Source organism: Mirounga angustirostris, unplaced genomic scaffold (genome assembly GCF_029215605.1).
Source record: "Mirounga angustirostris isolate CCGP_5_RB_7025 unplaced genomic scaffold, mMirAng1.0.hap1 SCAF_2, whole genome shotgun sequence".
In the NCBI taxonomy this organism is placed as follows: Eukaryota; Metazoa; Chordata; class Mammalia; order Carnivora; family Phocidae; genus Mirounga; species Mirounga angustirostris.
Genome location: NW_026991710.1, coordinates 59,449,632 through 59,475,549, shown reverse-complemented (window position 1 = coordinate 59,475,549; position 25,918 = coordinate 59,449,632). Strand labels below are relative to the sequence as shown.

The 25,918-nt window shown below is 39.7% G+C and overlaps 1 protein-coding gene across 1 annotated transcript in view; it reads left to right on the top strand.

The window, feature by feature from the left end:
• Positions 1 to 21,901, top strand: part of BTC (betacellulin) — a 43,168-nt gene extending 21,267 nt beyond the window's left edge. The window contains exons 2-6 of the mRNA XM_045879427.2: positions 2,087 to 2,185; positions 10,613 to 10,730; positions 15,929 to 16,075; positions 18,617 to 18,727; positions 20,021 to 21,901. Of these exons, the coding sequence (XP_045735383.1) occupies positions 2,087 to 2,185; positions 10,613 to 10,730; positions 15,929 to 16,075; positions 18,617 to 18,725 (473 nt within the window). The 3' untranslated portion in view covers positions 18,726 to 18,727; positions 20,021 to 21,901. The remainder of the gene's footprint in view (positions 1 to 2,086; positions 2,186 to 10,612; positions 10,731 to 15,928; positions 16,076 to 18,616; positions 18,728 to 20,020) is intronic.
• The last annotated feature ends 4,017 nt before the right edge of the window (positions 21,902 to 25,918 follow it).

Genomic DNA, 25,918 nt, shown 5'->3' with positions numbered 1-25,918 from the left:
CACCTTAAAGATTTGTGTGTCTACCTTCCTTACCAGAATGCGAGCTCCTTAAGGTCAGTGATAATATCTGTTATCTTTGAACCTTCAGTGCCTTGTGTCATGGTACTCAATAAATATTTGTTGAATTATGGATGGAACAGGAATGCCTTTCCTCTTTGAAGCAGTCTTCAGTATTGAGTAAATGGTTTTGTGAGCATTTCTGTGATTCCTGAGTCACTTCGCACAGATCACAAACTGAAATGCCTGTCAGGGTCTAGGCAGTTAGAGTAAATGAGCGCAGCAAGCCTGATGGAGTCTGTGGCATTGAAGGGGGTCACCTGCTGCTTAGCCTTGCCCAGCTGTTGCTGAGAAGGTGTTTCACACCTGTGTTGCCAGACCTTCTGCTTTTTCAGTGGAAGCAGAAAAATCCGGGTTTAAGATGAACTGTCATGATTCAATTTCTTAAAACTATGCAGATCAAGAAAATGTCTCTTCAGGCGGATTTGGTTCATGGCCACTGGCCTGTGACTATAATCTGAAGTTTGTGGGTGGGGAGAGGAGTGCAGGCTACCCCAGTGCCTTGTGCTTGCTGCTTGGTTTGCCTGAGCGTGCTTCCTCCCTAGGAGTCCTGTCCAGACCTCTCCCCAGTGGCATCCCTTCTGCAGCTGTTGCCAGCATGTGGAGTGAGTCATAGCAGAAGAGAGTCTGGGCACAGGCCCCAGCCTGCCAGAATGCTTGAAGGCCCTGGGCAGGGTTTCAGTGGAAGCAGGGCTCTCTCTTTTAAGTGGAAGTGGAGAACGATGGGTTAAATTATAAGTGACAGAAAGGAGTGTGAGTGGACTAAAAATTGTGTACTAGGTGCCAAGCCACGTGCCGTTTCTTATGTTACTTAATTTTATTTTTACAATAATCTCTAGAAGGAGATATTGCCATCCCCAGTTTGTGGATGTTGAATCTCTGTAAGATTTAGAGCGTTTTGTAAAATTCCCACCATTAGAACAGATTAACTCCAGAATTAAGGCCTCCTGATTCTGCCCATGGAGAAAGCTCATGTATGGGAATTTAAAAATGAATTAAACCTATTTTATAATAATAAAGAAATGGATTGAGATTTTCCACTAGAAACGGATACTGGGATTTTTTTATCTGAAAGTTGTTTTGTTCTTTTATAGATTGTTTTGTTCATTCTTTCAACATTTGCGTTCTGTGTTAGTTACCAGGATTACAAAGATGAATAAATATACAATCAGCGTGCTTGGAAAGCCCTAAATGATTATATGTTTCTGGTTTGTTATAAGTGTGAAAGGAGGGTGGCAGGTATTGGGATAAAAGATATGAAAAATCTAGAAATTTCGTGGCCAAATTGTGTGTGTGTGTTTTTCAATTGGGGAGACGCTCCTTTTTTTTTTTTTTTATTGTTGTTGTTTTTTATTGTTGCAACAAATAAAATATGCTACTAGAAAATTAGAAAGTGCAAAAAAGGAAAATTTTGCAACTAAACCTTTTTAATGTATCTTGGATCATTTCCTTCAGAATAATTACTAGACATTCCTCTCACCCCCTTATCTTTCCATGATGTCTGTCCTTCTCAGCAACAGGGATACTTAGCTGAGGGAAGCTACAATTTTCAAATAATTCCCACAAATTGAATATCTAGTTCACACATCCCAAGAAGGAAGTACAAACAATAGTCAATACCCGAGAAACACGGAGTCTGTATGGAATGGAGAGAGTACATTTACACGTGGGTTTGTCATCCAGTCTCCCTGGAAATTCATCAGTGTATTTGTGCATCGGCCGAGAACTCTATTTGTCTGCTTCTGTGATGTCTCCATCACAGGCTATGGCCAAGTCTCTTCACTCAAGACGCACAGTTACATGTAAGTGATGCTGGCTTGAAAATTCTGTCTTTGTCATTGAGCTTAAAAAAATTAGACTCGTTGGCCTGTGTACCCACCCCCACCCGCCTTGCTGTGGGAGAAAGCCTTGGAAATGGAAGTCACAGCCTTGTTATTTTCATAAATGGGTCATGACTTTGGTAGAGTGCTTTGCATTGAGGAAATATTCAAGTTTTCATGCTTGTTTTGGTTCTGTTTTGAACTTGAAGGTCTAGTGATCCTCCACTGTGTTGTGGCAGATGGGAATTCAACCAGGAGTCCTGGAAAGGATGGCCTCCTCTGTGGAGATCCTGGGGAAAACTGCACAGGTAATGCTTAACAAGTGATGCATTTGTATTTTATCAGCCTCGTGTTCAATCTTGGGAAGCTGATTTCCCTAATTTTAATTTTTAATACTCTTGTAATCATAAAACTAGGTGGTTTTTTGAGCACACACTAATATCCCAGGCTCTCTGCCAAGTGCTGTACGTATAGTAATGCCTTCACTCCGCACAAGGGCCCTCTGAGCCGGATAGTATGTTTGACTTCATTTCAAGGTGAAGCCCAGAAAGATTAAGTAACTCGCCCAAGGTTACAGAGCAGGTAAATTGAAAATCTGGGAGGCACACTCAGGTCTTTCTGATTCCAGTGCTTCCATTTTTAATAATTACACTATTTTAGGAGTCGCAGGTGTGTGCTCCAGACTCAAGCATAGAATATCTTCAATGAGATTCATAAAAAGTTGGCACATTCTATTCAAATTATTTTTTTTCTATTCCACACTTAAAAGAAGGGAGTAAGGCAATGACTTTTACATGTTTTTACCTTAGAGATGCTTGATTCAGTATTCTCAAAGCTAGTAGTCCAAAGTAGGGATGAGCCTTGATCTAGAGTCAGATAATAAATATTTTAGGTCTTGTGGGCCATGCCGCCTTTTTACAGCTACTCAACTTGGACATTGTACTGCGAAAGCAGCCATAGACACCTTGCGAACGAGTGGCGTTAGAGGTACTTCAATAAAACTTTATTTAGAGAAACAGGCTGTGGGCCAGATTTGGCCCTTGGGCCATAGTTTGACTGACCCCTAGTCTGTTCTTTATAGATCGAATGGTCTGGTCTTCTACAGGGTCTGTTTCTGATTTAAAACAAAACACAGGCCAATTCTAAAAGTAGGTGGGAGAGAGCCTCCTATATTCCCTGGAAACTTTTTGGAGCTGAGAGGGTAGTGACTTGGTGTTAAGTGTGCCTTTCCTAGCACCCTAGAGAAGTCATAACTGAGCCAGGAACATGCTGACCAAGTTGTCCTGATGTGAGTCATCAGTTCCAGCCCAGTCTTCCTCTTTCTTCCTTCATACTAGTAGGTGGTCTGGAAAGTGCCCACAGGCTGTGGAATCCATTGGTGTCTTAGGTCATGCTTGTGTGGGTCTTGTCACTCACATAGAGAGAAGAACAAGGCCAATTTTATGTGGTTGTGTGCTTTTCTTCAGCTGAGTTTTAAATATCTTCAATGATGGCATTTTCATATTTCCTTTGGGGGATTATTCTATCATCCAGTGATTGACAGTGTTAAAAAACCTGCTTCATCATTATCCTAAATGTGTTACCTATTTTTTTTTTATTTTAGTAAGAATATTTAAACATGGGATCTACCCTTTTAACAGAACTTTAAGCGTACAGTATAAGATTGTTAACTATAGGGGCGCCTGGGTGGCTCAGTCGTTAAGCGTCTGCTTTCAGCTCAGGTCATGATCCCAGGGTCCTGGGATCGAGTCCCGCATCGGGCTCCCTGCTCGGTGGGAAGCCTGCTTCTCCCTCTCCCACTCCCCCTGCTTGTGTTCCTGCTCTCGCTATCTCTCTCTCTGTCAAATAAATAAATAAAAATCTTTAAAAAAAAAAAAGATTGTTAACTATAGGCAGGATGTTGTACAGTACATCTCTAGAAATTATTCATCTTGCATAACCCAAACTTTATACCCATTAAACAACAACTCCTCATTCCCCCCATAATTACACCCCCCTGTCCTGGCAACCACCATTCTACTCTCAGCTTCTGTGGATTTGGCTATTTAGATACCTTTTTAAAGTAGAATCATGTGTTCATTCTTTTATAACTGGCTTACTTCCCTTAGCATAATGATCTCAAGGTCCATCTGTGTTGTTGCAGATGGCAAGAGTTTCTGCTTTTTTTAAGGCTGAATAATATTCCATTGTTTGAATAAACCACATTTTCTTCATCCATTCATGTGTTGATGGATATTTAGGTTGTTTCCACATTTTGGCTATTGTGTATAGTACTGCAGTAAACATGGTAGTGTGAGTATCTCTTTGAGATTCTGATTTCAATTCTTTTGGATAAATACCTAGAGGTTGGATTGCTCGATCATACGGTAGTTCCGTTTTTCAGGGTTTTTTTTTTTTTTTTTTTTTTTTTTTTTTAGAAAACTCCATAGTATTTCCCATAGCAGCTATAGGTTCCCTTTTCAGTCTATTAATTGTTTCTTTCCCATGCAGAAGATTGTTAGCTTGTTTAAGGTCACACAGTAAGTGGAGTAGCCTGACATGAATTTGGAGAGACTGGTTCCAGAATTATTGTTAATCACCATGCTAAACTGCTAGAATCATGTGGGAAGATCACAATGCTGAATATGCAAAGAAAATTCTGAAAAATAATCCTTGAAAGTAAAGTCCAAAAAGGACAAACTGTTCTTGAAAAGGAATTAATGTGGAGCAGGAGCATATTGTCTTTATTGACTGTGTGACCTCGGGCAAGTCACTTAAGCTTTTAGACATCAGTTTGCAACTTGTAAGATGAAGAAATGAATCAGATGATCTTTAGGAGTTGTTCTGGTTTCTAAATGACTTTATAATTTTATTTTCAAATAGCCCCAATCTCTAGGCATTTCATTTTTAGTTTGTCCTTTTCTGCCTTGAGTAAGGAATGTATTCATTCCTACCAATACTTCTGTGTACCTGCAATGCAGCAGGCCCTGTTCCAGGTACTCCAGATGCAACAATGAACATAGTTAAAGATGAGGCTGGAGAGGTAATGGAGAAAGAGAGGTAATGGGTAATGTCATGTAGAGCCTTGCTGGGGATTATAAAACCTTCAGCTTTGAGTTTCAATAGCAAAATGGTGTCTGTGTGCAGATGAGACAGTTAAGAGGGGACAGACAGAAGCAGGGAGACTAGTTAGAAGTTGTTGCCATGGAGACTACTTCCTGTCTAGAGATAAATATCAGGCTTAGACCAAGGGAGTAGAGATGGAGGGATGATTCTGCATATATTTTGAATACAACCAATAGAATTTTCTGACGAATTGGATGTAGAGTAAAAGAGAAAGAAGTCAAAGTGACTCTAAGATATTTGACCTGAATCACAGAAAGAATGTAGGTATCATTTACTGAGAGGAGGAAAGACCAGATTTGAGGGGGGAAATCAGGTGTTCCATTTGGATAGTGTTAATTTCAAATGCCGGTTAGACAACCAGGTAGAGATGTTCATTGGACTCTTAGACATTGAAGGAAGAGATCTGGGATGGAAACATAAATTTGGGATTGTTACCATGAAGGCGTTCAAAGCCAGGAAATGCCCAGAAAGGGAGTGTAGAGAGAAGAGATAAGAAAGCACTGAGTCCCCATGCATTGCAAAATTTAGAGGCTGGGGGATATGGGAAAGAACCAGCAAAGGAGACGGAGCAAAGGAGGCATTATATATACCAGAATCCCATAGCTTGCACTCTTGAAAAGCTAAAGAAATACAAGTTCTCTTCCTGTTCATTTTTCTTTGTCTGCCCCCCAGCTGTGAATAATTTTAAACATGTAAATACACTTACACATCAACACCAAATTCTTTTTTCTTCCTTTAAAGGGATAGAATGAAAAGGGCAGCTCTAAGTGAAGACCCACTCCTGTAAGCTGAGAAATCATTGGCCTAGCCCTCCTGGTTAAAAGACATGCAGATCTGTTCTGATTAGCCTCCTGCCTAAGCATATTCTAGTAACACTGGAGGGTTAACAAGTACATCTGTGAGATCTATTTTTCTTTTCCTGGAGTCACCAACTCTTTTCCATTTCTGTAGGAAATGGCATTGGATGCAACACAAATGGGAATCCTCAGATAAGAGAGATTTTCAAATTTTGCACTTCTTCAAGGACAGTGTGAATTTATATTCCCCCATCTCAGGGAGATAGCAGGCAAGATAAAGAAGGAAAATTAACTTAGAAAATATAAAACTTTCTACCTCATCTCCTGTTTTAAGAAGGTTGTTAAAGGAGGAAACCCCTATTGGGAAGTTGCCAGGAAGCCAAGGATTGGAGGTTAAAGGCTTAGCCTCTACTTCATAGACTAGGAAGAAACTTCCCTGCAAACTTAAACTGTGACCACTTAAACTTTTCTGTGCATTAGCTGCTCCCTTTTTAAGGTCAGACATCTCTGTGGGAAGAAAAATCTATAGGTATTTGTTTTACTCCTTCTCTCTCGTTAACACTGTTGGGACTTTTATCTCAAAATTTAGGCCCTCCTTTTAAATCTCTTGCACAGAGATTTAACTATGTATTTAACTAGGGGGTTAGAGATACTATGAGGTTATCACACTGTAATGAGAACTACATAAAATATATTACACTTCGAGTTGATTTTAGAAGAGCTGCTGATATTAATATCATTTATAAAATCATTAAATAGATTTGTAATGAGCACAATTGGAAGAACTAAGTGAATGTTTTATGAAAAATAAAGCTAATGTATAAATTCTGAGGAGTTTTAAGCATAAAGCATCACAAGGCCTGTTTGGGTTTGAGAATAAGAATTGTGTACAAGAAAGATCAGGGAACTGTGCTATTTAATCAAAGCAGCCATCAAACTGAGAAAAATTCCGTACTTAAACTAAGTCATTTGAGTGTGCGCTCTATTCCTCCACTTAAGTTTGACCCAAGAGAATCTATCACATCTCATCTAACTATTCATATGATCCAAGGAAGGTGACCACTTCTTGTCTATTTGCCCATATGATCGAAGAAAGATGTTCTTACTTAGAATTAGATGTTGTCATACACCTACCTACAGGAACCCTCGTAGTTTCTTATCTAATTGGCTTTAGAATCTTTGGAATATGGCATCTCAAGAAGAGATTGAGATACGTTACTTGTGGTGCCCATCTGCTTAGGAGTTTGTGTTGGAGTTTTACAGTGCAATTTTGTGGGACTGACTCACTCCCAGAGAATGTTTTGGTTTTGGGAACGTGGGTTGGAAAAGAGTAAGGTAGGAGGGATAAAAGATCAATTAGGTTCCACCACCCTGGTATCAGGGGAATTTTCATGTTAGGTTTTCAAGACCAGGTCATTCGTTTCTCAACAAAGAAACAATACATGGGACGAATCATTCTTTTGTCATAGGATTAACTTTTCCTTCTTGATAAACATCTCTGGAATGGAAAGGTAGGTCTTGCCATCCCCTGCCCTATGTCATCAGGTCTCATGATAGGTAGAAAATGTTAGATTTCACAGTTGTTCAATTTTCAGATAATGTGACCTTGATGAATAATAGATGAAGAGAACTGGAATCGAAGGTGCGTTTTGAAAGGGGGTATGCCGATAAGCCTTCTCATTTCCATTAGAGAGAAGAAATGATCCCATCTGTTTGGGGAGGTGGGGGGAGGGCGGCACAGTATGTGTGATGTATTTTTCTCCAGTTTTTCAAGTTCCATAGAGAAATCACTGGACATTTTCTGCTTGGTGGCATGGAAGGGTTTTTAAATCCAAATAATTCTGGGAATATTTAAGATCATGTTTATTTGGCAGAGGAGAGAGCTCTGTGAATGATCCAAACAGCGCCTGGCAGCCATTTCCTTGGCACGGGTCTGTGCTGCTTGGATGGGCTGAGGCCGGTCAAGTCACTGCAACCAGCAGCTGCTGGTCAAGGCACTTTCTGGTATCTCACTCTGTATGGTGTTTATTAAAAGGCTGGCTACATTTAAAGGGGCCTAACAACTAGAGGAAGTAGTAAAGCTCAGGATATAGAGCCATATGGCTCTTACGCTTAAAGTCGGGGATGCTTTGCAAAGTAGGAAGGACCTTTCTGGAGCACAGCAGATCTGTCACTAAGTCCTATTGCTTCTTAAATTCATCTCCTAGACCTCCGTGCCCCTGCTACAGGCCCACATCACATATGTTTGCATGAGTCAGCCAATGCCTTTCTCCTTGCTCCCAGCCTCTTTCTACTCTAATCCAATCAGCAGCTTTCTACCTAATACACTGATACAATGTTAAACTCAAAAAGAGTAGCTCTTACATATACCATTTAATGTAATCCATAAGACCTTTCTTCAGCTCTCCCTTGCCTTGTATTTCAAGTGTAAACACCTCAGCCTACTGACATTTGAGGTTTCTAACTTCCATTCACAGCCGTCCTCGGCTGCTCCCCACCAGCTCCCCTACATCTCCATTAAATCTGCCTCCTACCCCCTGCATGATCAGGCTTGCGTATTCCTGACCCTGAGCTTTTGCTCCTAACATCCTCCACAACTGAATAGCTTGCTTACCTCCTCTTAAAAAAAAAAAATCCGTATTTTCCAGAACATTTTCTTTCATTAGATAAGCACTCTTTGTAATGATAACAAGATTTCTCTTAGAATTGTCAAGATTTTCAAAATTCTAGCATCAACTCAGTTACTGAGGACTTGATTGTCTGGGGTCCTCTGCTAGGAACATCCATGTGAGTTCTTATTTGAGCTCCATAACAGCCCTCTAAGGCAGATGCTATCATCTTCAGTATACAGGTGGGGAAACTGAGGCACAGACAGCTTCGTAAGCTTGCCCAGACCCATGCAGCTAAGGAAAGGCAGAGCTAAAAACACTGATTTCTTTCCTCCTAATCTGGTCTTCTTTCTTTCCACTGTTTCCAGCATGCCACAACTGTTTATGTGGTTACTATGGCTGTTCTTATTGATGGGTTGTTTATTATCGTCTTTAATGTGTTTTGTTGTACCAATTTAGATAGACGAGATATGGTTTACTCTTCTGATGTTTCCCAGGGCTTACTACAGGGCTCTGGAAATAGCAGGTACGAATGAAAGTTGACTGATAAGTTTATTTGTCAAAACATACAGATCTTTGTTTTTAAGACACTTTGCAGTTATTTCTGGAAGAAATTTCAGTAAGAGCCCCATTGACTGGCATGCATGGGAGCAAATGTTGGCATGCACAAACTGTCAGCATAGCTGGTAATCAAGTCACCAACCCAAACCAGGTCAGCCAGTTCCTCAGCAGCATTCTGCCACCCCCTGAACCTTTGTGACCTGGCATCACAGGAATTTGCTGTGTATAGATCATCCGAAGTTCTTGGCAATTCCTCTCCTTGGTGGCCCTGGGCAATAATATGTACTCATTTTATTGTATTAATTAAGAAGTTTTAGGAGTCATTACTATTCAGGTCATTGGGGTGCCCGGTGCCATACCAAACCTCGTGCGAAACGCCCTTCTGAAGTGAACATCGTGGTCTTTCTGGCTCCACAGGTGTCTGAGTCCTGTATGCTGTTGGTCACACCACAAATGTGGGAAAGTCCAACCCTGGGCCGGAGCTAGCTAGTTAGCTGTAGTCTCTGGGTGTGGGCACATGTCTGGTGTGGATCAGCACATGGAACAGCAAGTCCGTATCTCTGTACTGTTTCTCTTGTCAATCCTTATTTATTAAAACCTTCTACATGTAAGCAAGGGAGAAATTGTTACATATTTCTATCCCCAGCTAAAAAATTAGGCAATGAAAACTCTAAAAGGTAAGACAAGGAAGTTGGAGCAGGATCGAAATCCTGGATATGAAGCTTCCAGGATTTTCCTCTTTCTTCAGGGCAAGAGAAACCATTCAGAGGTTAACTGCGAGGGAGAATCTTTCATTCAGGCAAGCACAACTGGGTGCAGCAGGCTGAGAGCAGATGACAGCTCCTTGCTGAACACCTGGCTTGGCCCAGCACCAGAGTGAGACGATCATGGATTCCAGGGCAAAACCTACTGCATCTGAGTCTCGCTTCTGCCACTTAGTAGCTGTGTGATCTTGGAAAGTGACTTAGTCTCCATGTGTTGTTCTTTGTTCATCCATAAATGGGAGATTAGAATGATGCTTACCTCACAAGGCTGTTATAAGCATTGAGTTGTTATATATTAACATATATATATATATATATATACACACACACACACACACACATATATATATATATATATATAAAGTATATGACCAGTATCCAGCACTTGGTAAGTGTTATGTGCATGTTTAAGGAAAGAAGAGAAGGAAAGGAAAGGAAAGGAAAGGAAAAGAAAGGAAAGGAAAGGAAAGGAAAGGAAAGGAAAGGAAAGGAAAGGAAAGGAAAGGAAAGGAAAGGAAAGGAAAGGAAAGGAAAAGAAAGGAAAGGAAAGTCATTTTTTGAATGAAAAATAAAAGGCTCTGATAACCTTCCCAGAAAGAGTAGTCTTCTCTCATCGCAACTATGCTTCACCCTTTAAGCAACACCAAGGTTTCTAAGAGGTAGGCTGGACACAAATCTTAATTAAAATAAGCAACATTCCCACCAGGATCCCCAAGACCCTATCTCTAGAGCTATTTGGGGACCACAGAAGTCTGGCTTTTATCCCAGTGTGGAGAGAAGGAGAACCGAGAAATTGGAGTATGTTCTATAGGAAAAACCGCGGCAAAGAGGAACAGGATTCTAGGCACCGATGTGTATCAGAAGTGAGTGGACTGATGGGGCTTTTTCTCACTCGGCAGCCACCACCACGCAAGCCAGGCGGAGAGGCCACTTCTCGCGGTGCCCCAAGCAATACGAGCACTACTGCATCAAAGGGCGATGTCGCTTCGTGGTGGCCGAGCAGACGCCGTCCTGCGTGTAAGTGGAGCGCCCCGGCCAGCAGGGAGAGGGGTGCACAACGGTGCCGGCCTGGGACTTGGCAGGACTGGAAAGTCTGAGCTAACTGAGCCCTCCGTCGGGACTCCGTTCCCCGGGTCCTGCCGCCGGCCACTTGCTTCGGGGGCCGTTGGGCAGCAGCTTATGGAGAAACGGACGCCCACTTTCCTCCTGAAAGGGGAGCCTGCCAGAGCCCGGGTCCGCTGGCAGGCTATGTCCTCTGCTGCCTTCCGCAAGCAGAACTTTCTGTCCGGTGTGAAGCATGCTTTTTGGCTCCATTAATCTCCTGGGTGGTTCGAATGGAAGCAAATTCTTCTGGCATGTGTGAGGTGGTTTGTAGTTAATGTAAATATGGAGGGTTTTCTGCCACATTAAAAGCTACTTTTGCAGGTGTCAATGCATTGCAAGGAAATGAGTCTGTTTATAAGCAGAGATTTGCAAAGCCTGTTTATTATGAAGGGGATTGGAAGAAAAGTGCTCTTTCCACCTCTTAGGAGATTGAGTCCAAGTTTAATTTTGTTCAGGCACAGACAATCTTTTTGCATTTAAAAAATCTTTGTTTTCTTCTAAAGAGATGTCCCTCTCTCTGAGACCTCTCCTGATGGATGAGCAAGGTGATTTTTTAAGTATAATTTTGACCTAAAGTTCATAGAATGTTTATGTTTTTATGTGTCGGTTCCCCAGTATACATTTTTTTTATAAGTGTCTCAAAACAGCGATTCCAAATCTTAATTCAGTGGAACATTTAAGGGTCATGGACTTCATCAAAATTTAATTATAATTAAATCTAATTAAAAAATAAATATACTGGATAATACTTAGAGGGGCATAAGAATTGCTAATGTAATGTGTGTGTGTTGGGAAAGAAAAGAGCTGATTTTTTTTTTTTTTTATTCCCTCTAATTGTCCACTGGCTTAGGAGAATATATTGAGTTTTAAAAATATTTATTTTTATTTATTATTATTATTTTTTTTTAGAGAAAAAGAGAGGGTGTGCATGCTCACACAAGCATGGCGGTTTAGGGGGGAGAATTGAGAATTTTTTTTTTTTTTAAGATTTTATTTATTTGACACAGAGAGAGAGAGATGGTGAGACAGAGAGCACAGCAGGGGGAGCAGCCGAGGGAGAGGGAGAAGCAGGCTCCCCACTGAGCAGGGAGCCTGATGCGGGGCTCGATCCCAGGATCCTAGGATCATGACCTGAGCCTAAGGCAGATGCTTAACGACTGAGCCACCCAGGCGCCCTGAGAATTGAGAATTTTAAGCAGGCTCCACACCCAGCGCAAAGCCCCACCCAGGGCTCCATCTCATGACCCTGAGATCATGACCTGAGCCGAAATCAAGAGTCGGACACTTAACCAACTAAGCCACCCAGGTGCCCTGAGTTTTAAAATATTAATGCCCTTTAACGCAGTACATTTTTGTAACTTGTCCCTATGTCTGCAGATTTATTGTTTTTTAATACTGCTGCCTTCTAAAATGAAAACCACTATATGTAAACTACCTGCCTAAGATCAATACACAGCTCGTCCCCTTCAGGGGGTGGTTAAAACTCATTTCCATGGCCTCCGTAAGCTCCTCTGATCCTGGCTCACCCTTCTAGCCCTATCTCTCACTGTATGCCCAGATGTTCCTCTGAAATCCTCCGTTCCTTTTCATGCTTTATCACACATGCTCCCACGGTCTGGAAAGTTTATTGTTACTGATGTTTTAGTTGCAACTCAGACATCAGCTCCTCCTGGACCCCTGCTTTGGCACTGACTTCCCTCTTCTTGGACACACACTCAGGTGTGTTAAATGTCCCTTCTCTGAGATCCAGTCACCCTCCTATGAAAACTCTTCCTCTGAAGCATAGCTGTTGGTTTCCTTGAATCACCCTTCTGTGTCTGTGAGCACCTAAAGGTATGTCTCGTGGCTTATTCATTTTTTGTGTTCTGGTGCCAAGTACAGGGCCAGAATTTAATAAGTGTTCAGGAAATGACTGGTGAATAAGTCAATAAGTTCCTCTAGCATGGTCCATCTAATGCTATGCTAACTGTCAAAACCAAGGCCTTCCTGTGGGCCAGGAACAGCTTCTTAGTGGTAAAATGCTATAGAACCAATGGGAAGCCGAAGAGCATAGGAATCAGGACACAGATTTTGGAGTCAGATAGACCTAAGTTAAGATTTTGTTTGCACCAATTATAAGCACTGCTAACGGTGGGCCAATTACCTTCCCTGAGCTTATAAAAGGGGATAGTAATATTTCCCTATACAAGGAGATAGTAATATTTCCCTATAAAAGGGGATAGTAATATTTCCCTCTCAAGTGTTGAAAATAAAGCATTATGTTAAGCAAAAATCCTTATTATAGTAGCCAGCACAGAGTAGATGTTCCATAAATTGCACTGCTGAGATGAATGGGACATATTTGACCTGGGCCTGAACTTTTGGGTGGCATAGCATAGATTCAGGCAAAACTCTCTTGCCATGGGTAACTCTGCTACCCTGAAAAACCAGAGGTACCCCCTTTTGCTTGGAATTACAGGAGTTGTGGACTCCTGCTTTTTACATTAAAAAAAGAAGTGTGTTTCTAATAACTCAAATCCCCTTAGTCTTCTCAGTATTTTCTCGGAATGGGGATGATTTGTTTCCAGACACATACTTTTTATTTATTTATTTATGCAGCACAGGTCTTTTAAGCAGTGTTGTGTGTGCTTGGGGCATAAACTTGAGAGTCAAACTTCCTGCACTTGAATCCCAGCCCCACTCACTTAATTTCTCTAGACCTCCGTTTTCCCATCTGTAGAACGGGTTAATAATGGCACCTATCTCAAATGATGTTATAAGGATCAATTGAGTTAATAGTTACAAATCTCTTGTAATAGTATCTGCTGATTATTTCAGAATAGTGATCCCAAATCTGATTTGTCAGAGTCCTGAAGGGTCATGGGCATCTTTAAAAATTATTTTACATTTTATAGAATGCTTATTAAATAAAAACTCATTTATTCAATTATTCAGCATTTAATAAACATCTGCTAGGATCTGGCACTCTTGATCTCTTCCTCTCCCATTGAACTGACCATTAGCTGATATGTTATTGGTTTGCTGAGAAGGGAACTGGCATGAGAGCCACTCTGTAACTGGCTATGGAAAGGTTTGACCTTCTAGCATGACTTTATTAGGTTATAGCTTGCAAGAAGTACTGCTTACTGAGAAATCCAATTAAAGCATGGTTACGCCATGAACCCAGAACTTATCGTTAGAAAAACATTCTAAAAGAGCAGCAAGCAATGGCTGTAATTTTATAGGCAAAGTTATTGTTTAAAAATGCCATATTCAATAAATTTGTTAGAGAAACAAGCTAATTGGAAGACACTATATTTGTAAGATTTCAATTATGACCTTAAAAAAAAAAACTCTTTAAAAAATCTCCCTCCCACACTTGCAATTAAATGTGATTTTCCCCTCCAGCTCCAGTCCTATGGAGATAGGATATTTCTAAGCTCTTTTCTTGTGATCTTGACCTTGAGACAAAGATGTCTGGCTATCTGGAAGGCAGCAATTTTCCCTCATACATCCTTGGGGTCCTTTTACAATAGATACCATTAGATATCTTTTCTCTTTGGCTTGCATTGAGCATCACCTTTCAATTGATGGTTGTGACCAAGCTAGTTTTTTTTGTTGTTGTTTCAAGCATTGTATCAGTTATAATATTGGCATTAAGGGATCTCCTTACTTGTGCAAGATAGGCTTTATGGGAATTAAATGCCTTGCACCTGTCAAACATAACCTATAGAATGGCCCGGCAAATAGATCCTTTCTTTAAAAAATAAAAACAGAACAAAACAAAACAAAACAACAAACAAACAAACAAGCAAAAAACCAAGGTTACAGAGAAATCTTTTTAAGAAGTGGAATTTCATCTTTTTGAGATTTATATAATTATATATGTGACCAGTATCTCTTTTGTTTTGAACGAGTCTGAGGAGTCGAAAGGGCAAATACTTGTTAATGCAAAGGTATTGATGTCACAACATATGCTTTCGGTTTTGAAGTGTCCTCAGACAAACTTCTTACGTACCTTTGAAGCAGAGAATACTATGGAGAGTCTCCAAATCACTGAGCCTTTAGCTCATTGAGCATTGCTCAGACAGGCCTTGGCTGGGCCAAAGGGAACCTGCTGTGTTGGGGTAAATCCTAAGGCTGTGTTGATAAAGAGTTGAGAGACTGAGGAAAGTGAATGTCTCCCTTGGAGATTTGTTGCTGTCTGGTTGCTGCACTTGATGAGGGCCACGGAGAAGGGGGCCACTTACAGGACAGTGGAAGGCATGGTGTACGCAGCTGAAAATGGACTCTTGAGCATCAGATAAAGGAGCTGGAGAGGACAAGACTTATTGTGTTTGGGGAGGATGTTGTTGGAGAGTTGGTGAATGGAGGAGCATCATGTCCTGTGTGGCCACTTTGAGTAGCAGAATCAGAATTGGTGGGTGGAAGTTGAGCGAGAGAGAGAGGAATCCTGTTGAATCACATTTATGGAGCTTTCTATGTGTTAGGCATTGGTCTATGAACTTTCACACACATTACAGTGTTGGATCATACAAAGCCTGGTGATGGGTATTAAAGAGGGCACGTACTGAATGGAGCACTGGGTGTTATACACAACGAATCATGGAACACTACATCAAAAACTAATGATGTAATGTATGGTGATTAACATAACATCATAAAATAAAGTTAAAAAAAAGCAGTGTAATTTTTAAATAATTTGTAGCAAGAGAACTTGGGCATGTTGGGTGCCCTACAATGAAATGGGAAGTCCTGGGGATTTTGAATTCCTTGTCATGGTGCTAATTACGTGCTTGGGAAGGCTGCAGAGGGAATTTTACCATCCCCTCTCTTTCAAGCTCGGAATCCAAAATTTTAAGCTAAGTTTTAGTAAATTGCCATCATCTCTGTTTATTTATGTTAGCCATATTGTTACTGTTCAAGTGATGACAGGTTTTCAGCAAAGCAACGAAAGTGAAATTATTTGTGAACACAGTGGTGTTCAGCTTAATTGGAAAAAAAATTTTTTTTAAAGGAACTGCACCCTTTATTAATTCCAGTTAATGACAACAATGTTAGTTTCTTCAAACAAGAAATGATAGAGATTCTTCAAAGTCTTTTTCACTGTTTACCTTGTTTTATTTTTCCAGCTGTGATGAAGGCTACACTGGGGCGAGATGTGAGAGAGTTGACTTGTTTTACCTCAGAGGAGACAGAGGGCAGATTTTGGTGATTTGTTTGATAGCAGTTATGATCATTTTTATCATTTTGGTGGTCGGTGTCTGCACGTGCTGTCAGTAAGTATTTTTTAAACTTAATTTTAAGTAAATCTGAGAAATTGTATTTTGCTGTTTCTTTTCTTCTTTCCTTCCTTCCTCCCTCTTTCTTCTTTCCTTTTTGCTATGATTTAAATAAATCACTTTCTGAGGTTTGCCATCACTTTTACTGAAGTATCTATTTACAATAAAACACACGATGCATAGTTTGTGTCATTTTCCTGCGCATAATTATTATAATTAAAAAGAAAATATGCATAAATCTCTTGATTAAAAAAAAAAGAAGGTGGACAGAAAGTGTGAAGGTGATCAAAGGTATAAACTTCCAGTTGTAAGATAAATAAGTACCCCGGGATGTCACGTATGTTTAGCAACCGTAGTGAACAATACTCGATTGTATATTTGCGAGTTGCTAAGAGAGAAGATCTTAAAAGTTCTCATCACAAGAAAGAAAAATTTTATAACTATGTATGCTGACCAACGTTAACTATCCTTACTTTGGTGATCATTTTGCAATATATACATATATTGAATCATTCTGTTGTATACTGAAACTAATACCATGTTCTATGTCAATTGTATCTTAATAAAAAAAGCCAGTTATGGAGTCTTGAAGTCAGTCATATTTTATGTGGGTTTGTTATTAGGCTCAACAAGACTTTTATTATCTTAAATTGTACCATGACACAGTAACTTAGGAAGGTAGAAACAGACACACAAAAACATTTCCCGCCCCCCCCTTGGCCACAATAAAATAATAGATTTTATTTACAAAAGATGATTACACTGTTTTTCCTTTTCATTGCGTACCACAACTTTGAGAATCAAGAAACACCTTGATTTTTTTTTCTCTGAGACAGAATGTTTTGGTATAATTCTTAAGTTAATTTCTTTTGTAAAGCTATAAAAATTTGTATCAGACCAGGACTCCAACAGAATATGGTAAACTGCCATTTTTTAAAGTGCTCTATTTTGGGGGTGCCTGGGTGGCTCAGTCTTAAGCGTCTGCCTTCTGCTCAGGTCATGATCCCGGGGTCCTGGGATCGAGGCCCGCATCGGGCTCCCTGCTCTGCGGGGAGCCTACTTCTCCCTCTCCCACTCCCCCTGCTTGTGTTCCCTCTCTCACTGTCTCTCTATCTGTCAGATAAATAAATAAAATCTTAAAAAAAAAAAAATAGCCTAATTTAAGTAGTCAAGAAAGAACAATAGTTTTGGCAGCAAAATGGAAACTATAAAAAAAAAAAATCCAATGGAAATACCAGAATTGGAAAATATATCTTTAATTAAGAAATCAATGCTTGGGCGCCTGGGTGGCTCAGATGGTTAAGCGTCTGCCTTCTGCTCAGGTCATGATCCCGGAGTCCTGGGATCGAGCCCCTCGGCAGCAGGGAGCCTGCTTCTCCCTCTACCTCTGCCTCTGCCGCTCCCCTTGCTTGTGCTCTCTCTCTCTCTGTCAAATGAAAAAATAAAATCTTTAAAAAATATATAAAGTGCGATATCATTGCCCTGAGAAGCTAGTCTAGCCTCCTAAACTGCTACCATCACTTTTGGGCTACTGTACACACCCAAACAGGATGTCTCGTGACTTCTTTCTTCACAAAAAAACTTTAGTGTAGCTACCAGAAGTCTACAATCTTTTATTTTTATCCCAGCTCTGCTATTAGATTTCTTTGAGAACTTGGACAAACTTCTTAACATCTTTATTTTTTTTAAAGATCTATTTATTTATTTAATTGACAGAGAATGAGAGAGAACATGAGAGTGGGGGGGAGGGACAGAGGGAGAAGCAGACTCCCCGCTGAGCAGGGAGCCTGACGCTGGGCTCATCCTGGGACTGCAGGATCGTGACCTGAAGGCAGATATTTAACCGACAGACTGAGCCACCCAGGCGCCCCTTCTTAACATCTTTAAACTGGCATTTTATTTTCTATAAAACAGGATGATTAAACCAGATAATCTGTAAGATTCCTTGTAGTTATAAAATGGAAAGATATTTAACATTTTTTTTTACCTGCATTATGGTAAAAAGGAGTTTTTATAACACCAGTTTTAGGGTAGAGCTGAGAAATGGCTTATTTTATCACATCGGTTTTGAATTACACTTTAAGAAACTGGACTTCTGTCCAGAATATCTAACACTTTTTTTTAATGTATCTATAAGCTTAATTAACATATCCATAGGCTACCCTCACTCTCTTGGTTTTCTTCTGTCTGTTTCCAATTTGTACTATTTCTTATTCACACACTAAACAATGCTTGTCAGTTTTATAAAATAACTTGTTCTGAAAATTTTTCTTGTGCTAACCAAGCTTCCTCAACAACCAGGTACCATATTCTTTCTATTTAAGTAACTCTACTCTATTCATTACATTGGCCTACTGTGGCTATCATTTGAGCCTACAGAAAGAGATAGGTTAAGAGAGAACCTAACATATTTAAGAAAAAAAGGAACCTACAAACTTTTAACCGTCTAGAAATAAGATCATAGGCCCTCCTGATGGTCGATTTTGTGTTCCCATGAATAACAGGCCCATACTAATGTCTGACACTTTGTTTTCCAAGTCCTCTTCGGAAGCGTCGTAAAAGAAGGAAGAAGGAAGAAGAAATGGAAACTCTGGGGAAAGATATAACTCCAATAAATGAAGATATTCAAGAGACTAGTATTGCTTAATGGTGAGTGTGATGAATTTGGTAGATGGGATACTCTTCAGGTGACAGTTACTTGGTGAAATGGGGCTTAACTTTACCTAGTAAATCAGCGATTGGAATTTGATTGTGCTTCGAAACATCTAAAAGTAAATTACTTTTTTTCATAGAATCCGAAGCCAAATAAAAGACTTTCTCATATCTTTCTTTTGTGTGTTACCACATTGAGAGGCATGTGGAAAGAGGACTTTTATATACTTTTTTCTAGTGTGCTGAGATCAACCTGCTTTCTAATTCTACATGGTTGTGGTGGTTAGTTTATACTTTTTCTTCCTCATTTTGGGGCACAAAGAAGAGGTATTTTAGTTTATACATCTCACATTAAAAAAAATAGCAATAACCATGTTTTAATAATAACCACATTAACTGAGCATTTACCCTATGCCGAACACTGTTCTAAGCTCTTTAAATGTTGTATCAATTAGGATCCCAGCAAGATCCAACAAGGAGATTTTGACGAGGGATTGGGAGGGCAGGGTTGAGGAACCCACGGGAACTTCGAGGCTCCTGGAGTCTAACACTGGCAGGAGGCTGCCCCTCTCCCATGCCTGAAAGGGCTGGGGAAGGTTACTTCCGCCAGAGGCCCTATACTCTGTAGGAGCTGTATCTGTGGATGAAAGTAGCCACTGCAGGAACCAAAACAAGGAAGAGGAGGAAAGGCAGATGCACCCCAAACTTTCTCACCTCCTGCCTTCAGATCTTCAACAGGCACCTCCCATTAGCCAAACCCAACCAGCACCTGGGAGGCAAGGGAGCCCTTGTGATGTGTCAGCCCCCTCCTCCTGGAGTGGAGAGTGTCGGGGGTGGTAAGCAGAGAAAGGCTCCAAGGGGACAATCGGAGGATGGCTAGTGCCATCAGCTAGCTGGGTAGTTTGGCTGTGATTGAGGCAAACCCAGTCAGACCGATTTAAAATGAAGGACGTGTTTTGGCTCACATGAACTGGCAGTCCAGAGGGAAGGTAGTCTGCACACCTGGGTGAACCAGAGGCTCCCACACTGGGAAACATTTTTTCTCTTTTTCTGCTCACGTATCCAAGAGTTGGCTTCATCCTTGGCTAGTTCCTCTTAAGTCATAGCAGTAACAATGATCCACAGGCTTCCTGTTCACCTCCAGCAAGAGAGAGCAGTGACTCTCATTGCTCCACCAGCAGTAGAAAGAATTTCCTTTTCCAGAAATGCTGGCTCTAAACTTTTTTTTTTTTTAATTTGCATAGTACATTTCTTTTAACTAGCTTGCTGTCTTTTTCCTTATTCTTACAGGCTATGAAGTTACCTCCAGGCTGGTGGCAAGCTGCAAAATGCTTTGCTCATTTGAAAATGGACAGAATGTGTCTCAGGAAAATAGCCAGGAGAAATGAATTTTAAATGATATCTTTACTTTATGTTTGTAACGTTAGTCGGTGTTTTTTATTATTTTAATAATAATAAGTAATTTTATTATTGTTCAGTAATTGGGAAAAAGCACTCAGTTAAGAAAGTTTAATCAACTTCCACTTAAAGTTTTGTTACCAGGATTACTAGTCAAACAAAAAAGGAAAGTGGGAAGGAGTTTAGATTTTAGGAACTGAATTAATAATAAAGCTACCATTTATCCAGCCCTTACATGGACCAAGAGTTTAAAGTATATCATCATTTCCTTTAATCCTTTTAAGAACCTATGAGATATCTCTTATGATCCTCATTTCCCGTATATGGAACAGACAAAAAGAAGTTAAATAACATAACCTGGATTTACAGAGTTAGGAATTGATGGAGCTGGAATTGGAACCAAGATTTACTCAATTTTAATTTGTGTTCTTAACTATCATTTTTGTTGATGAGAGTGGGTGTAACCCAACTCACTAATATAACCAAAGACTTTATACTAAACTGTGTTTTGCCATGACTCTGAGGTGCTGGGGCTATATTCCTGCAGAAACTCAGGTTGGAGAGTCCTGGATATATATGGTACTGTTACCATCATGTTTTCTGCAGCATTGACTTCTATTATGTTTCTTTGCTCCTTTATAAATTCTCCGTGGCATGAATAAATTCTTACATTAGTAAAGCAAACAGATTTGCTCCATAGCTAGGGTAATGAATAAAGATGGAAAGAAAATGCCTGAGAGTCTTTAAGGCCTAGGTAAGTGTTTATGCTCACTAAGGGATAAAAGATATCCCTGGAAGAAGAGGCTGTTTATTCCTGGGAAATGGTCAGTGACACCACAACAGAGCCCAGGCACACATTGTTTGTGACTATAGCCTCATTTTTGTTCTTCCAAAGCACAGTACCTGTGATTGCTCTCAAGTGGATGTTGATGCAATGAAATCATGACCGTAAGCATCTATTACTTGGGACCATCTTGCCAAATGTTCCTTCAACACCATAGCATATTTAATAAAGACTCTTCTAAAACTGAAAAAGCTAAATCTACATTTAGCCAATATTCCATAGAATATGAAACTTTCTACATTGACCAGAATTTACAAAAACTGATGGAAGATGTCCCCAAATTGCTATATTTTTGCTGTTGTGATGTTAGCCAAGCAGCTTTTATTCCAGAATCCTAGCAGATTTTACTTTGCGGTGTAGACTTCATACACAAAGTAAAGTGGAGAATTCAGACCAAAGATGAATTTGGATGTTACCTATCACACATTGTATTTTGAGTGAGAATGAGGCTGTCTTCACAGAAATAGCTCAAATATATTAAGAGCTAAGCCAAACAACTAATCATCTTCTAAATCCATTTTTCCTTCTGACTTAATAGCCATCCTTGAAACAGGATTATATCCAATGGATTCCTGCTGCATATGTTTTATTTTTCAAAAGTCTTCTGGGCTCATTTATGCCCTTGCTTTTTCTCGGTGTTCTTTGATACCAAAGTGCTTGAAAGAAACGCTTGTTATAGCATTTAAAAACAAAACACAATGCTGTAAATGTTTCTTCTTCCCTGAACTGATATTAGTTGACCAATGGAATCTCTCAAGCCAAGTCAGGCTTGGGAATGTTGTTTTGATCCTAAAATGTAAATGGTGTCTTTTAAAATTTAGTAGGTCCAATATCAAGAAAGAACTTCAAAGATTTTCATATCTTTTAAAAAATGTATTTTATAATTGTTTTGCATGTTCTAAATGATGTTTATGTAAACTGTCAACATTATTATATAATAAATTTATTTTTAAAACAAAGCAAACATATTTATTTGGAAATTTTTTATCAATACCATGATTATTAAGAGAAAGAAATTTGCAGATTATTGCTTTAAAAAACTTTATATTTGGGGCACCTGGGTGGCTCAGTCGTTACGCATCTGCCTTCGGCTCAGGTCATGATCCCAGGGTCCTGGGATCAAGCCCCACATCAGGCTCCCTGCTCCAGGGAAGCCTGCTTCTCCCTCTCCCACTCCCCCTGCTTGTGTTACCTCTCTCTCTATGTCTCTCTCTGTCAAATAAATAAATAAAATCTTAAAAAAAAAACAACTTTATATTTTATAGAGACTACCATTCATACATTTGAAATAGTCCATTTTGATTATAGGTTTTTCTTAGAAACTAACGAATTTGGAAGTGTGGTGGACACCTATGAGATTGCCCAACAGCCTGGCCATATTTTTGAACCCCACAAGTAGCTGCATTTGGTTGGTCTAAGGTGAGCACTTCATGAAGTTGGGTGAATTGGAGTCATTCCCAGGGGGACTGTGAACCTGAACAGAAGTTAGTCTTTCTGGGTTCTTTGCACATTAAAATGTGCATTTTGAAACTTTTGCCCCATGTGGCCCAGAAAAGCAAAAGAAGCTGGTCAGAGGAGAACAGAGACGAGGCTCAAGTTTTCTGACAGTCTGAGTCCCCATCATGTGTAATTCTCAAAGTTTAGCCTCATTCTGTTCCTGTCTGTGGGCTCTAGGAGACATATTATCATTATAATAAATACTTCATCTGGCTTAAGCTAGTTCTATTTGGATTTCTGGAACCTGAACCAAGGTCCTGACCAAATCTGGTGCATCATGAGATTGTGGACAAGTTTCTTTTTCTTTTTTTTTAAAGATTTTATTTATTTATTTGAGAGAGAGAGAGAGCACAAGCAGGGGGAGCAGCAGAGGGAGAGGGAGAAGCAGGCTCCCCACTGAGCAGGGAGCTGGATGCGGGGCTCGATCCCAGGACCCCAGAAACATGACCCGAGTTGAAGGCAGATGTTGAACCGACTGAACAAGCTAGGCACTCCTGGACAAGTTTCTTAAAACAGAAATGACATCCTCTCTGAAACAGAATATCAAGTTATGTTTTTCAAATAGTGCTTTCCATTGTAGGAGAGGAACATTTCTAGCAATATTCCATCTTTCACCATACAACCATTCTAAAGGATGGTTGCAGGTGGCATGGAATTCAGCAAGCATTGCCTGCATACTTACTGTTCTAGGCACTGTGCCGGCCACTATGACAAGTGCTAGGCAGGAATAAGACATGGCCCCTTAGGAAGCTTACAATTTAGTGGGAGAAACAGCTACTCACTGATCATTTCAATACAATTTGGTGCTCTGGGAGAGGTTCCAGGTAAATGAGATCCGAGAAGAAGATGACTAAACCAGCTTAGAAGGCATTGTGGAAGGCTCCTGAAGGATGTTACATCCAAACTGATGACTGTCCCTGAGAAATAAAGGTCTCTGACCCAAATTCTGGGCCAGGCCAGATAGTTCTTGGATCCTTGTGAAATTCTATAGAATTTCTTAGAAAGTTCTAGCAGTGGAGGAACAGGGACTAAGAGAAAAGAACAAATCAAGGCTCTCTGCTTAGTTCCAAAATGCCCTGGGCATGATATGATAGAGTACATGGACATGTGAGCTGATGGGTGAGATGTTCCTGGTTCCAATGATGTTATATTATTAAGTGATGGGCTGAAATGGGACGAACTTTTGATTTCCTTCCTGAGGTGGATTATGGGGACCTTTCTCATTTCCCATTTCATGTCATTGCCCCTGGAGTAGGCAAGTTACACAGAGAATGGGGTAAAATGCTCTGGGTTACATATTTTTGGAAAAACCTCTGGTCAGTGCAAAATTTTGTGAAGGAAGTTCAGGATATATTTCAGTGCCGTGGCTTTAAGACCAAGCTGATACCTCAAGGAGACGTTCATTTTAGTATGTTTTGCATATATTTTGTTATGAGAGCCTAAACACATTGGGGCATTGCTATCATTCATTTATTCAAAAATATTTAGTAAATGCCTACTAAGTGCCAAGTATCTTAGGTGCTGGGGTTACATCAGTGAAGAAAATGGTTAAAAAAAAAAATCTGTGACCTCATGGAGCTTATATTCCAGTGGGTATAATCTTTCACAGCATGGAATTTAAAACAAGGACTACCCAAGAAGTTATGTTATCCAGAGGATGTTATCATTAATTAGACTTTTAATCTATGCCACTGGCTTGGAGCATGAAACTCAAGATGAGCACTCACAGAAGAACTCATTCTGTAGAAGGATTAACAGATTTCCCTTGATCTCCAAATAATTTACTTATTTTAATAGTGACTATCAAGAGCAAAAGAAGTATAACCATGTTTCTTTGGTATAAAAATCTTGGTTTATGCCTTTTTTTTTTTTTTTTTTTTGTCGTGGTTAATGAATAGGGTGCTACATCTGGGCATCTGTTCTTCTTCAAAGAATCATCTATGTTTCAAAGAATTTTTCTGAAAAGGAACCTGTTCCCATGTGATCATCTTTGACAGCTGAGCGTTAATGCCAGAACATAACATGCAAATATTTTATTCTTGCCTGTTTGCTAATGTTACTGAGTCCTGGGAATGTGTATCTTATAATAACATCTAGTTGGCACTTCTGTAAACTAATTCTTCCCCAGGACCTTTCAGCTATTGGTGTTTGAAGTCATCTGAAATTCTGTATTAGGAAACTAAATAAACTGTATAACTTCAAAAATTGATTCAGCAATTAATTTTAGGAGCTAAATTAGGAGGAATGTTTCTGCTACTGGAAATTTCAAAATGTGGATCTCCAGGTATGTTTAGCCAACAGTTCCAGTCAGTACTTGTATTTTAAAAACAATGGTAACCAAACATGTTTTAAGACTTTCCTCCATGTTTTACTTTGCTTACTCAAGTTTAAGTTACACAAAAGTAAACGTGCAACAGAGGTACCTCAAGAGCAATCTTCTTTTTTCTTCTCCTTTGTTCTATTTAAAAGAAGTCAAACAAACAAAATTCTTCACAAATACAGAGCTCCTTAATATCGCTCGCTGTGGCAAGTGTAATTATTTTTATAAGATGTGTGCAGAATAATAAAATATGCCAAAACTCTTGAGATCCAAGCTGGCTAATGATTTTTCATATGCTGGGTTTTAGTAATAAGTGAGAAAGAACCTTTATCTGACTTACCCTGTAAAATGATTTTTGAAATATTGCAATATGTAAACTGATTTTGATATCTGTTTCTAGCATATTATTGTTTAACACCTAAAAACATTTGTTTACTCAATGAACTAGAACTAGCAATTCTAAAAAAAAAAAAAAAAAAAAGAAATCATGTATACAGTGTTTTTTGTTGGTTGGTTGGTTGGGTTTTTTTTTACTATTTTTTTATTATGTTATGTTAATCACCATACATTACATCATTAGTTTTTGATGTAGTGTTCCATGATTCATTATTTGCATATAACACCCAGTGCTCCATGCAGAACGTGCCCTCTTTAATACCCATCACCAGACTAACCCATCCTCCCATCCCCCTGCCCTCTAGAACCCTCAGTTTGTTTTTCAGAGTCCATCGTCTCTCATGGTTCATCTCCCCCTCTGATTTCCCCCCTTCATTCTTCCCCTCCTGCTATCTTCTTCTTCTTCTTTTTTTTTTTTAACATATAATGTATTATTTGTTTCAGGGGTACAGATCTGTGATTCAACAGTCTTGCACAATTCACAGCACTCACCATAGCACATATCCTCCCCAATATCTATCACCCAGCCACCCCATCCCTCCCACCCCCCACCACTCCAGCAACCCTCAGTTTGTTTCCTGAGATTAAGAATTCCTCGTATCAGTGAGGTCATATGATACATGTCTTTCTCTGATTGACTTATTTCGCTCAGCATAACACCCTCCAGTTCCATCCACGTCGTTGCAAATAGCAAGATTTTATTCCCTTTGATGGCTGCATAATATTCCATTGT